The sequence below is a fragment of the Zeus faber genome, assembly GCF_960531495.2.
Source record: "Zeus faber genome assembly, chromosome: 2".
NCBI lineage: Eukaryota > Metazoa > Chordata > Actinopteri > Zeiformes > Zeidae > Zeus > Zeus faber.
The window spans coordinates 40678212-40692798 of NC_137189.1; the positions used below are offsets into that span (position 1 = coordinate 40678212).

Sequence of the window (14587 nt, forward strand, 5' to 3'; positions counted from 1 at the left end):
GTTTTCCCAAGCGTTTTCAACAACAAAAGGAGTCGTGTGTTACTGTATAAGCCGACTCTCCCTCTGTTCCTCCGCCCCCAGTGTGAGAGAGGAGAGATGCAAACACCTGCACGGCTTTACACAAGAAACTGGTTATGTGTTTTAACGCAGCATCAAACGATATTGATATAGACGTTGTAGTCTCATCCTATATCTCCTTTGAAAATATATCAATATACCGTTAAAAAAAAAAAGTCAGTATACAGCCCAGTCCAACCAAGAGGGACCCTTTTCATTATTTTTCATATCGGAGATTTATAACATTGCCTCATATATCAGAGATCCGATAAGTGGCTTTTCTGTCTCACTGTCATTGTTTTATCCAGGGCTTGTCACCTCTTTTTTTTTTTTCGGATTGTGCGGCACATTGCTCTCAGCGGCGGCAACACAGTGTGACGCGCCATAAAAAGAAGTCACGTTCCCAGTCGCATCAGTAACATCCAAGTGAGAGAGAAGTGTCCGGTGTGGAATTATTTTAAGACGAGTGCCTGTTTGTTTGTTTGTTTTTTTTTTTTTTTCTTGCCACAGTAAAAGCAAGTAGCTCCTTTTACTGCCTTATTTTTAGGCAACTTCCGTTGTTTCCAATTCCTACCATCCAATCGCGACGATCGGGGTACATTGTATGGATACGAATCTGTTAATGCTGCGGATGGAGCGTTGATGCAGGTTACAAGTAGAAACCTTTTGAGAGAGAGGCAGCTGCATCTGCGCCAGGGGATGACAGTTTAGTTAATTCATTAATTTGTTTTTATCGGCGATCGTACGAGACAAAATAACGAATTTGCTGATTGGAGAAATTATCAATATTGTAATACGATCGCTCGACCCCTGGCTCGAACATCCAGATCCAATAATAGAATCGTCACCAGCTTAGGCTGCCTCCGATAGCATTTCAGCTCGCGCTTGTTCCACCTCCGTTTGTGCTGAGTCGGCGGGCCGTCTGTATTTTTCGTAACTAAGCGATCCCGCAGATTTGACTTTTGCCCCTTAGATCCAAGCTAGCCAGCCAATACGGCTGTTGTTCCGTTTGTTCCCGTTCCGGCGCTTCGGTGTCCTAAAGAAACGGTCGGGGTTTTGCGCGTTTCCCCGTCTGTGTGAATCATTTGCGGCGACGGTGTTTGTAATAAAGGAGCTGCTTTTCCACGGGTGCGCTCCTTTGAGTACGTCGTATGAAAAAAAAAAAAATAATAATAAAAAATGGCAAGCAAGATTGATTTTTGTTCATTTTGATGCAATAATGAAGCCGGGTCCCTGGAGGCTACGGGGCAGGCGTTATTCAGCGTGACTCACCAGCTTAAAAAAAACAAAAAAAAAACAAGTTTATTAAAAAGCTTATTAAAAAAAAGTGTTGCTCTGAACAGACAAACGCTCAACTATTGCTCATCATCTGTACGCGTCTCCGTGTGTGCGCTTAATGTTTAGTTGTTTTTTTTTTTTATATCCCTGCTTTATTTGTTGTAATAAAACTCCTCGGGGCTTCTGCCGTGATTGATGCCGTCACATTTTGACAAAAGGGGTGTGTGTGTGTGTGTGTGTGTGTGTGTGTGTGTGTGTGTGTGTGTGTGTGTGTGTGTGTGTGTGTGTGTGTGTGTGTGTGTGTGTGTGTGTGTGTGTGTGTGTGTGTGTGTGTGTGTGTTAATAGGGTTTGGAGGGGAGGTTGGAAGGAAGGGAGATAAAAAGAGAGTGAAGCTGAAAAAGAACTTTTAAGAGGTGGTGTGTGTGTGGACGCTTGAGAGGTATCCATCAACCCCAATTGTTTTGCTGGATCTCTCTCGCGCTCCCGCCGTTTCTGTCTCTCTCACCACGTTTGCCCATATTCACTTCCTCTTCATCATCCGCTCTCTGTTTCCCCGCTCTCTCTATTAATATTGCTCGCTCGCCCACACCCACACGCAACCAATCCCGCGCAAGCGTGTGCGGTAATCAGGCGGGCACAGGGTGCGCGGGCCAGCCAGGTGTCGCGAGGATATTGAATCATGGGGAGGCGATGGATGGTTTTTCTTTCTCTCCGCCTTCTCCCCGCATTATTATTGCGCGTGTGGGTGCGCGCGCGCGCACACACACACACACACACACACACACGCAAATACAAATGCATAGGACAAACACACACAGCGCGGCCACATTTATTAAATAGAAAAATAACCTTTTCCTTCCGTTCCCTTCGACCTTGTGGCTTGGCATTTGTTTATAAATGTGCTGCGTCAGGAAATAAATACTATGAACTACATGGTAAAAGTGCATACTGTCGGCCAGTGTACAGTATGTGAGTAAAACGATGGCTTTTTGCACGGTCAGATCGCCGCTCCACTGCTTCCATCCACCCTTCCGATGTTATTTTGTTGGTATATTTTTTGACCCATTGTCCACTGTTGTCCATGTGATGTTTCACAATGCGTTATTGGATATTCATGTATACTATGGTATTTCACCGGGTGTAGTACAGTATGTCATCCTGATACTTTTTGCTGCTGTGGTTACATACTATGAATATATATAAGTATGCAAATGTGCCATTCCAGACGCAGCACTGCACTGTCAACTTTGGGGCCACTGGTGTGGACATGACTAGTGTCTTTTTAGGATGATCAATGCAAAAAGGATGCAACTAAGCTCAATACTTGATTTAATTTTAAAAAAATCGCAAGCTTTTCCAAAAAACTGTTCTCTCTTTTTCGCAATAGTGTCATTGTTTGTAGCAGGGCTCCAAACCAGGAACACAAATTAAAAACCGGAAGCAAAGAAATATTTTGTTGGGAACAACGACGTAAACAAAACTGTAATCGTACATTTTTCCAGAGCAGAGACATTGCATTTACTGTGAATATATTATATATTGCTGGTTAATAATGTTATTCTTTGATTCTGTCTAATATTAGACATAATTTGTCTTCAATTAGCCAACTATTTCTGCTTCACCTCCACATGTTCATTTCGAATCGGCCTAGTAGTTTGTAGTTCCAGTCCAAATGTCCCTCTGTCCTCACTGTTATTTGACGGCCTCCACTCGTCTCTTGTTTTGATTTGCCTCCCTTTGTTCAATGACGGTTATTGCCTTTCATTAAGTGGTCATTTCCTCTGCCAGAAGCATCTCATTAGAGCGTCACGCCTGCGCGCCGCCATTTATCAAAACCACGGCCCCACAGTGGCACGGAAGCATGCGCGCACACGCGCACACACACACACAAGCTTACTTTCTGTGTGTGTTTCAATCTGCCGTCCTGTCCCTCGCTCAATTAGAATTGTTTGTCGTTTCCTCCCCCCGTTCATTTGCCCCCCCACACCTCTCTTCACCGTATCAGACGTGTCATCGTGTTTGACAGCTCCTCATCCCCCTTGTCACATCTCAATTGATCTTGTTCTGTAAACACCTGCGCCGCATGCCATTTGTCGGCCGTCTCAAAAGCGACGCCGTGCGTCGAACTTTAGCTTCTGTGCCTGTTCCGTCTCCTCTTCTCCCAACCCGCAAGGGGTCCCGGACGTACTCCACGGACGAGTGCGCCTAGTCCCGCCAAGTGGTGGGTAAATGATCCCCCGAGACTCCTTCTCCGTTTGAAGCTCTGGCAAGATGCCGCCAACACAATTGGTCCAGCCGCCTGCGTAGATCATGGCAAATACGTAGCAGACCTGACGCAGGTGGAAGCCGCGTCGGACGGAGTTTGGTGGTTTTAATATCTGAGATCTTTCTGCACTTAATGGGGGCTGAATTCTCTCCCTCTTCCTGCCTCTTCCTTTTAATCTCTATCTCACACCTACATAGGTTCGTGCTCTTTCAGGGCCACAATTGGGGTTTCCATCCCTCGTGGAGTAATTAATAGATCATTTTTTCTCAATTTTATTATTTAAAATTGTTGTGCAAGAAAATATGGATTCACTTGAGGGTGGTTCTTTCCATTCTCAAAAGCACTGCATCAGTATTTCCTGTATTAAGTCTGGTAACTTATCAGGATATATCGAATTGTGATCACTGTATGGTGATTGATATTGTATGACCAAATTATTCTGACTACACAGCCATATTGATCATTCAACCCAGAGATGTCCGATAGAGTTTTTTGTGTGTGCCATACATGCTGTTTGTGTTGCTGAGAAGACGTCAAGCAATCCTTTATATGCCCATTGAGTTTGAAGAGGTAGAACATCTACAGGCAAGGCAGACATATTTGTACGGCACATTTCATGCATAAAATGCATATATCCAAGTCGAATAAAAGCGTAGAAATGAAAAGCTAAAAACAGATGGACGTTGAAGTACAATTTCAAACAGGCCTACACGCTCCAACCTGCGCCCACTCAGGTCTTTAGGATGCAAGCCAACTAGAAACTCAGCAGTACTGTTATCTACGTACTTAGAAGTAAAGCGAAAGTGTACACAAATAAAAGCTGTAAATGTTTTAGTTTTAAGTGTGTGTGTGTGTGTGTGTGTGTGTGTGTGTGTGTGTGTGTGTGTGTGTGTGTGTGTGTGTGTGTGTGTGTGTGTGTGTGTGTGTGTGTGTGTGTGTGTGTGTGTGTGTGTGTGTGTGTGTGTCTTTTCAGCTGGTTGCAGTGTTCAAGGAGTCCCAGCGGGGGCAGACGCCGAGTCCAGGGAGCAGCGTCTCCAACGGCCACTGGAGTCCCTCCCCCAGCCCAGAGCTCCTCCCCTACACCTCCCATTTCATACCGCAGCCAATCGGAGGAGAGATAGAGGTCAACGAAGCCATCCTCAAAACCAGTACGTCCCATCGGGAGCTTTATTTGACATTATCACCTGACGCGGATGGAGATGTTTGGTAGCTCACTGATATGATCATCAAATTGAACACGGTTTAAACCAAATTATTTTCCGACTGTCTCCGTTCCGGGTAATTATTTTCTCTCGCATTCTGCGTCTTTCTTCTCCATTGTATATTTGGTACGCCATAATGAGCCTAGAATAACACAGATGTAACACGTTTGGGGGGGTAAAAAAAAAAGTCCAAAGTGTAGACTGTATTTCCCTAGACATCTGGGAACACCTGAGGAGAGGAGCAAGCACTGTATTCAATCAACACCTCCCCATCGTACCTGTGAGCAAAGCAAAGGTGCATGTGTGAGACCTACCAACAAAATCGAGCGCGGCGCCCGAGCCAGAAATTGCGCTGATGAGCGAGCTGTGATCGCATCCTGCTGAGTAACGGTGATTTCGGAGAAAAGACGAGATAAGATAACAGCTGAAATTGGCAGAACTGCACAAGCAAAGGAACCAGATAAAAATACAATGAAATACATGTGCGCGTTTCAAAAGAAGTACAGGAAGAACAGGAAGTAGCACTTAAATAGTCTAATGATATAGCAGTAATATTACCAGGGGTCCTCTGCCAGGTCCTTGAGGTGCTTAAAGTGCTTGAATTTCATCCTTAGAAATGTAAGTACTGGAATACCCTGAAAATAGCCCCCTTTGTGGTGAAGTGCTTGAAAAGTCCTTGGAAAATACCCATCATTGAGAACCTGTGATATTCCTTCTGGTTTTGTTATTCAAATCGTAACGTCATAAAAATAAATACAGAATTCCATAGATGATGCCAAGGAAATGCTTTTCATCCAGCATGGTTGGAAACTTATAATAGTAGATGACAATGAGATTAATAATAGATATATAGATTTAATAGATAATATCAACAAAATATAAAAAAAAGACTATGAGACTGAGATCATATTTTAATTCATGAGATCACATTGAAAAATGTATTGCATTTGTTTTGCATGAAGTCCTTGAAAATGAAAAAAATTGTGTTTACTTGAATTATATTTTCGAATGCCAGAATGAACATTGTATTATGCACTGCTAGCACTAGAAAGCTGTACGTTGTATGTATGGTAAAGTGTGGTATAATATGCTGGTTTATTACATATATTTAGAGTTCAGCTATTTATATTGTTTGGTGAGATTGCAGTATAGTGGTGGAAATTATATTAATGGCGTTATGATAATACGAACAGCAATACTAATAACGATACAAATAAGGATAGTAGTACTCATGGTAATGGTAACAATAGTCGTCAAAATAATGGGAGTACTAGGAATAGAAATTATTTATATATATATATAGCTGCGAAAGAAATATGATTTTGCCGCTCCAGATTGAAAGTGATGCACTCCTGCATCACTTTCAGCCTCATCTTTGTTCCGCCCCTTTTCCCAAACTCCAGAGAAAAAGCTACTAATCACTACCGATTACTGGTGATAGTGGTATTTTAGTTTTTTGACCCATTGTGGTCCTCAAAGGCAGCAGAGGGACATGAACTAATTAAAGAAATTGTGTTTCTAAATTAAATTAATGCAACACAGCCCTCTCTGTAAGAAAAACAACAAACTCAAATCAGTTCAGTTCAAGCTGCAGAAAAGTTTACTTTTTAAGATGCAGCGCGATTAGCTGACAGCAGCATGACATTTCTTCACCCTCTCGCCTCCACTCCTCACACACGCTTCTCTTTTTTTTTTTTGTGTACTGTGCCGTTTCACTTTATTCTTTGGCTCGTTGTATCTTCTTCCTCTTTTCTCTCCCCCTCTGAGGTTTATATTTAGACTTAAAGTGTTTAAGCCAGTGCTCTCCTGAGAGTGACTTTGTGCGACGTGTCTCTCTCAGTGGGCTCCTTGGGTTCTAGGTCCCCAAAATCAGCAGTCCCCCACCCCCCCAAAAATGTCACCCTCTTTCCATCTGTCATCCTCCCCCCACCTTCCGCCCGTGCACCTATGCCTTTCCATCTGGGGTTATGGGGGTTAGTGTGTGGTGGTCGCGGTGGGGGTACTCTGCTATTCAGTCCTAACCACCTGCCAGTCAATCTGCCAGACAGCCAGCTAGTCACCAGGCTCGCACACCGTGACCCATTAGCCCGCTCCTCCCTACCCCCTAACCCCACTCCCGCTCCTAAACCATTCATCTCCGCTCCGTGTGGCTCTGCTACTAACTAGATTAGCACTGTGGCCTGTTAGCAAGCTCCGGGTCCAGCCAAGTGTGAATGGGCTCATGAATGCCCCCCCGCCCTTTTTCCCCCTCAAAATCCATGCAAGCACAAACAGGCATGCACGCACGCACACACGTTGCAATGTCTTTAACCCACGGGGACCTCTTCCTGGGAGCCCACCCCCCCCAATCCCCATAGTCTTCTTCCCTGGTGAACCCTGACTAACTTAGTTATGTGACCCTGCGACGCCCTACTAGCCAGAGCGAGACTGATGCAATAAGGCACCACTGCGATCCAAATACACACACACACACACACACACACACACACACACACACACACACACACACACACACACACACACACACACACACACACACACACACACACACACACACACACTGTGTGACAAAAGATGCTCAGCTCCCAAGTTAAACAACGCAACGCTCGTATTAGAGATCTTTGAGGGCTTGTGTGTGTGTGTGTGTGTGTGTGTGTGCATGTGTGCGTGTGCATGTGCATGTGCGCGCCCTTGTGGGCTATTGTGGGTGCTTTCTTTTGTGTCATAACAACATTAGCTTTATTTGACTCGGAGTCACTTCGCTGTATGTAGATCCTTCTCATGACATCACTGCTATGAGACGTGTGTGTGTGTCTGTGTGTGTTGCCAGACCTGTTGTCGAACCTCAGGCGGGAAGAACACGCGACAAAGGCTTTCAACGCACTTGAAGACGTTAATATAGAAGCTGAACTAAATTTTTTAAGGTCTAGAATTGACTAGGGTAAACTCTTTTGGGGAAAAAAAGAACATATTTTGGAATGGAATTCTGGGATGCGTAGCGTAATCCGTCTGACACAGAGGGTATTATGGATTGCAACTCAAACAATATTGAAAATTCAAATTAAGCAATCAATTGCATTCGCAAAATGTGACTTGCCAGTGCGCAACGTACGTGTTCCCGCCTTTCAACTTGTAGATCGGATCGAGTCGTTAGTCCTAACAGGGTGATCATGCTTCACACTAACCCAGTGGTATGATTAGACCTGCATCGATCCCCTAAGGAACACCCACACCCACACACACACACGAGCACACTTTCCCAGGAAGAGAGTCCTTATCACATCATCCCACAAGCGCTCAGGGCCAAGCTGGTCTATCGATCGCTATAGAAACAACACCAACCCCGGCTTGTGGCACCGGCGCCTACACTTATATACATCAACACCCACACACAAACATGCGCAAGCGCTGTCGGCGACAGACACAATAACACACATCTCCGATCACACAGGTGCACTGACTTGTACACACTTAAACACGCATTCTGCTGATGTATCATCGCTTTATACCAACGGATAATTGACAAACGCACAACCAGGCTCCATGGGCCCGGGAGTGTGCTGCAGCGTTCCAGGGCTGCTCTCAAAATAAACCCCCTTGTGTTCCCAGGGTTGCATAAGCAGCCTAGTTAGACAGCGTGTCACAGATGCGAGGTTGGAGACGCAAGGTTTTGCGCACGCACACACACACACACACACACACACACACACACACACAACAAAACCCGACTCCGCTCAGAAGATCTCTCCAGGCTCCCTCTCTGATTACAAAGCTATCAACAGCAAGAATGCTCAGAACACACAACCTGCGAGGGTCTCGTGTATTATGATGCGAGATTATGCCACGAACAAAAAAACCGACGCAAAACAAACGCTGCGAGTGTTGGACGTCGTTAGAAGTGCGTTTCGATGCGGTACCCCTTTAACGGCGCCATACGCCCAAAGTGCCTGAAATGGCTTCTGGTCTACAGCACCGTTAAACGGGCGTCTTATCATCATCTTACGGAGCGTCAATTCCCCGACTATTTATTCTATTTGTTATGTCTTTCATCTTCCCGAGTCGGGTGCGGGGGGGAGGGCGGAGGGGGGCACCGCATTACGGTGAGAAAACGCCTGCGATCCCATCTTACTAAAAAGTATGGAAAGCGACGCTCACGCTGCACCGCGGGCCCAAGCGCGCCTTTCCCTTCCCTCTTCGCCTCCTCGGGGGGTGAACATGTCACACTGCTGTATCAGGAGCGCTAAAATTAGCAGCCGTGCACAGGAAGGTGTCGCGGCTTTTGCGAGTCGCTTTTGTGCAAACTTAAAAGCCATTGCTGCTAATTACTCATTTGACAATTTGATTTGACAATTTGACAATTTGATCAAAGGCTGACAATCTTCATACGGAGAGCTTGGAAGGAGAGACATTTTTCTCCAGGAATAGTTGGGTTTACTTGATAAAAAAAAAAAAAAAAAAAAGTTGTTCCAAAACGTGCGCTTTTATGCAATGTGTTGTGTCAGACAAATGTCCCATTACATAATATAAGATTATTTCTCTTTTCGTCCACTCATAATCCCAGGCAAAATCACTTGTATTAAGAGGTCTTGTAGTGACCGCATGTTTATATCTGGATACTAGAGGCGTAACGAACACGATGCTTGGTGCTACACGTCCAGGACCTATGGTTTCCGGGGGGGATCTTCAAAAGCAAAGCTGAAATGGAAATCTGGTAATGAAGGCGTGTCACCGTCTACACGTACTTGTGAAAACGTGACACGCATTGGTCATCACCGACATGCGCTGTGTGAATTATTCATAGATTTCCAAAAACCCAACCCAAAATTGTCTCCATTTAACAAACACGATCGACCTGGGTTATTCAGCGCTCTGCGTTTGAGGCCATGTTTACGACTGTGCAAACAGAGAGCTGACCTGTGAGCATTACGACCGGCGCCCTAAATCTAACTCCCCCAAATCCTCCGTGACCCTGCTTGACCCCTCCTGAGGCCACCGTAGATCAGAGGTCAAGCCGAACCACCCTCGTGTTCCTTCACATGACCACGGCTGGCTGTAGTGGGGCTGTGTAGCGGGCGGATTTATGGAGGCCGATTCAGTGGCTGTTTAAAAGGGAGTAGGATTTATGGGCGATGGACCCCAGCAGTGTCTGTGGAGCTGCCTAGGTCACTTCATGAAGTCCCTAAATCGATACCGTAGTTCGATTTTTGGTGCCGCCGCAGACGGACGTCTGCTTAAATCCAGATTTTGAAATATCTCTAAAAAATAGAATTGTCTCTTCTGTAAAAGACTTATTAGTAAAATATTTCTGATGCTTAAAGTGGGAGAATCAGAACTGGTTTTCCTCTTTGACCGCTCATACGTTCATCAAGTTTATTACTTTTAAGCCAGTATGTAAAAATTGAGCGGGAAATGGAAAAAAATGTGTGATTTCTTTTGGTTATTATTTATTTATTTTGCACCACATAGAATTAATATTGCACTGTAGTCTAGGTCCAATACAGTAGTTGTTTAATAATAGTTTAATACAGACATTATTTTCGAGCATAGAATCACAAAATAAGAAGAGATGGATCCAAGATCCTAGACTGTATGTTAAGAAGACATCTTTACGTCTTTTTTACAACGCACACAGATCTACGCAAGTGATTTTTAAGTGTTTGAGGGTGAGAACGGCCATTTTTAATTAGTTGAAAAATATGGAAAACTCCCGCACAACCACACACACACTTACCACACACTCTGGACTCCCTGGCCCCCGGTAGTTCTCTCCCTCCAGCGTGGTTCTCGCCACTCCGGCCACATTACAACAGGACCCTGTCGCTGACCCGACAAAGAGAGATTGATGACAGGAAAAGAGCGAATTTTGTTGGCCTCCCTCTCGTTGTTTCTCACGGTTTTTCTCGTTTCACTCTTTCTCTTGCTCTCGCCATCACTTTCATAATTTCATTGCTGTTGAACATGTTGTATATACCGCATGCGCGCGAAATGGATTTGTAGCTGGGCATCCGACACAAGTCTAGTTCTACATGGTTTCAGAGGCTAAAATCTCCTGCCTGGGTCGGATTTTTGGCGTAGTCAAACTGTGCGCGGTTTATAATTTCGGTGATCGAATCCATTTAACTGTGGGCCGCTTTGTCATCCAGGCGCGTATGGCCTTCATGTTTTGAAAAATAAATGGCCTCGGTTGCACTTACGATTTTCATCATCCAACCACGCTGGGAAGCACTAACGATCGGGTCTGGACGGTCCAGACCGAGTTTTTGCTCACACTGTGTCCAGACGAACCGGACCACATCCTGAGGTGTGGAACTCGCTCCGTGATTGGATTTCATAGGTGTTGCTGGGGACGGTCGCGTCGGCGCGAACAGACACGCTCGAAAAATATGTCGCGTTGCGAAGGTTCAGGAGCTTAGTCTGTAAGAGGAGGATCCATTGGCAACATGTTCCCACCAGTGCGCCAGTGCGGAAGGGCTCCTCTTGCACCCAGCACCGTTTAACCCTTTCATCCGAACACAGACGTGGCCACAGAGTTGGCATCCAAGTGCCTGCGAGTCTTGAAGCCAGCTCTGTGCTCCGGTTCTGCGCATCCTGATTACAGAAGTCGCACGGTTCGATGGACGCCTCAGTAACCCCCTCTCCTCCCACCCCCCACCCCCACCCCCAACTAGACACCCCTCTTTTGGTGAGGAGCAGCAGCGACTCCGCTTTGGCGCCGCCTCTGGAAATGTCGGCCAAGCCCCTCCCCGAGGACAGCGGCCATGGGGCTCCTGAACTGGTAGGTGACAAACATTCATTGCTGTTTGACCGGACATTCACACTCGGGTCGGGCGATGTGTCAACATCTTCCTACCGGCCACCGTCGGCCCAACAACAGGCGAGTGCCGATATAAATATAAAAAAAAAACAATAATAATTTCCAACGGTGGTTTAGAAAGTCTCCATCTCCACTTGCTCTGAGACAATTCTTTCTTATGTCGAAAAAAAACTGGCAAAACTTACGCCAGTACTAAAGCGTCAACACAATCAAAAAGATGCATGTGGCTTGAAGTTGATTGGATATGTCCAAGAATCTCTCCTCTGATTGGTGGATAGTGATCGAGCTCCCGATCGACGGAGTGTGACATCACTCATTGTGACATCAAAGAGCACGGTTAGTCAAGAGCGAGGACTATCCGATAAAATAAACGGCGCACGTGATTTCACCAGAAAGTAAATGACAGAGAGGCGACGCGTGCCATTGTCCGCGGCGATGCACCGGGTTTCAAAGACAGGTTAATTATTTGCCGAATTGAATCCTCAAGAAGACAGATCATTAAATTTGCAAAATCAAAGGGACAAAAATCGCACAAAAACATTGCACAACGAAAAACAAAAGCCGATTGTCGATAAATTCCCCCAATCACCTAAGCCTATCTCACACTCCAAGGAAACCAGAAATAATTGTTGCGTTCATTTGAAATGGCAAACAGAGAAGGATAACTCAAACCCTTTTGGGGTTTGAGTTACAACCATAGAGCACAGGCCTATGACGTCAAATTAAGCATCGAAGCAAACTCTGACCTGGGGAGAGAACACTTTAAAGGTAACTTAAGACAGAGTGGAGGGGGGGGGGTGATGGAGAATGGAAAGGAAGATAAAGCATGACCCCTGCTGTCCCAACCTTTACTTACAGTGGAGGCAAAGACAAGAAAAATGAGAGAACGAGGGACGAACAACAACAGTCCCCCCACCCCACCCCCCCATTCGTCTTGTCCAGGTCCAAGCCCCGGGCGTTACTTTGAACAAGCTTGTTATTCAAGTGCTCTCCCCTCTTTTCCTTCTCGGGGAGAAAAAAAAACAGAGGACCTACAAAGCCGTTTGAACAGCTTTGTAGGTCCTCTGTTTTTGTTTTGTATGCGACTCCGGGTTTACGCCCGTGTCTGTGGCGTGTGGTAGACATACAGTCAAGTCAACCTCAGATCCGTGTAGTTGATACGGAATTAAGAAAATGCTGTCTTAGACATTGGTATCCTAATTGTTCTCACGGGACAAAGTTTAGCCGTACCTGTGGGGATGAGATGTTGGATGCGCGGCGTTTGTGATTTGGGTGAATGATTAGACATTTGAGATGGCGCAAAACTGGTTGTGACTGAACGGCAACGGCTGATCACATCGCTGGATCACTTATCGCTTATTACTTACACACACATACTTTAACATTGAGATACTTGTCTAATGAAGAATCAAAAGTAATGAAGTATTATCTTCACATAGTTGCATCTTAAAATGTTATCCTTGTTCTTTTGTTATTGAACAAGATGTATATTCATTTTGAATTAAATATGTAGAGAGGTGAACATCCAGGACCTTATAATGGAAACGTCTGTGAGCAGAATTGCAGCTTCAAGAACTGTCTTCTGTGTCCGTAAAAGCATACTATTTAGTACACCAATGTTAGGTGTGTTGGAAACCGTAATATGCTCAAATACTATGTGATAAGGACCAGGATGACATACTATACAGTTTGTCCTGAAACATCATAGTGTGCAGTGCGTACTGCAGACTGCGAGAAGCGGATTTCACGATGCATTGTGAGGACAAGACGTTGGTAAAATGCTGGTGCTGGCTTGGGCGATAGTGGCGAACGCATCGCTTTACGCCACTCCAACTAGGAAGTTGCGCGCCGGCGTTCATGTTACGTGCACGCGGTAAGGATCTCCCGTTCACCACGCAAACACTTACAGGCACCAAGCAAGCGGGAGTGAGAAAATGGATGCGTAGAATAAAAATAAATGATAATAATAATTGCACTTATTTTGGGATTCTCAACGTGAGGAATACGAGGTGTGAAGTAGTATAAATGTGTGAGTCTCATGGTCGATGCATGAGACTTTGCGGCGCTGCGTAACAATTATAAAAAAACAAAAACATTTTTTCATCATATAATTTTAGCAGCGCAAGTAAAAACCGGGAGCCGCAACGTAATCACAGGACTATCCGTGGCACCGCATTCAAATCCTCCGTCTGCTCCCTCGCAGTGGCGCGCGTACGTCCACATACACCCTCTTTGTGTGCGCAAGTGAATGAGCTTTGTCCGTGCGCTCTGCTACACATGGTCCTGCAGACGGACGGACAGATGGGGCGGAGCAATCTTTCGGTACTGTGAAAATATCGCATATGGTGGCAAATATTGTGTGTGTGTGTGTGTGTGTGTGTGTGTGTGTGTGTGTGTGTGTGTGTGTGTGTGTGTGTGTGTGTGTGTGTGTGTGTGTGTGTGTGTGTGTGTGTGTGTGTGTGTGTGTGTGTGTGTGTGGGGCTAGAGAGCCTTCATTGCTCTGGGTTCGGATTGAGTCCTGGGCCTGATAGGCTTCCATAGATCAATAGACTATCCCTTCATCTGCACTCGTTCACTGTACCACTCCTCTGAACTACCCTCCCTCTCTTTCTCTCTCAGCCTCCACCTTATCGTCTTATCTGCATCTTTCCCCACCGCCCCCCCAACTTCCCAAATCACCACGTACGCACACATGCTGTCTCTGTCCTGGGCGAGGTATTGAAAGTGAGATAAAGTGTAATTAAGGCTGATACGGTGATGAATGCGTCCCGCCCCGACTAATTGGTTTTTACTGCCGTCCGTGATGACAGGGCGAGGTTTTGCCCTCTTTGGTTTTCCTCGGCCCTCCTCCTCCTCCTCCTCCTCTCTCTCCTTTTCACTCACTCCCTACTGCTCTCTGCTCTGTCTAGAGAGAGAGGAGTAGGGAGATGGATTATAAAGTCTATCTACAGGGAGCCTCGGGCCTCTGT

General features: G+C 45.6%; 1 protein-coding gene across 1 annotated transcript in view; it reads left to right on the top strand.

The window, feature by feature from the left end:
- The window catches only part of pard3ba (par-3 family cell polarity regulator beta a), a gene marked incomplete at its 5' end in the record, with an annotated part of 164128 nt that overhangs the window by 33171 nt on the left and 116370 nt on the right, over window positions 1–14587 (top strand). Inside the window, 2 exons of the mRNA XM_080023915.1 lie at window positions 4576–4750; window positions 11473–11579. Of these exons, the coding sequence (XP_079880041.1) occupies window positions 4576–4750; window positions 11473–11579 (282 nt within the window). The remainder of the gene's footprint in view (window positions 1–4575; window positions 4751–11472; window positions 11580–14587) is intronic.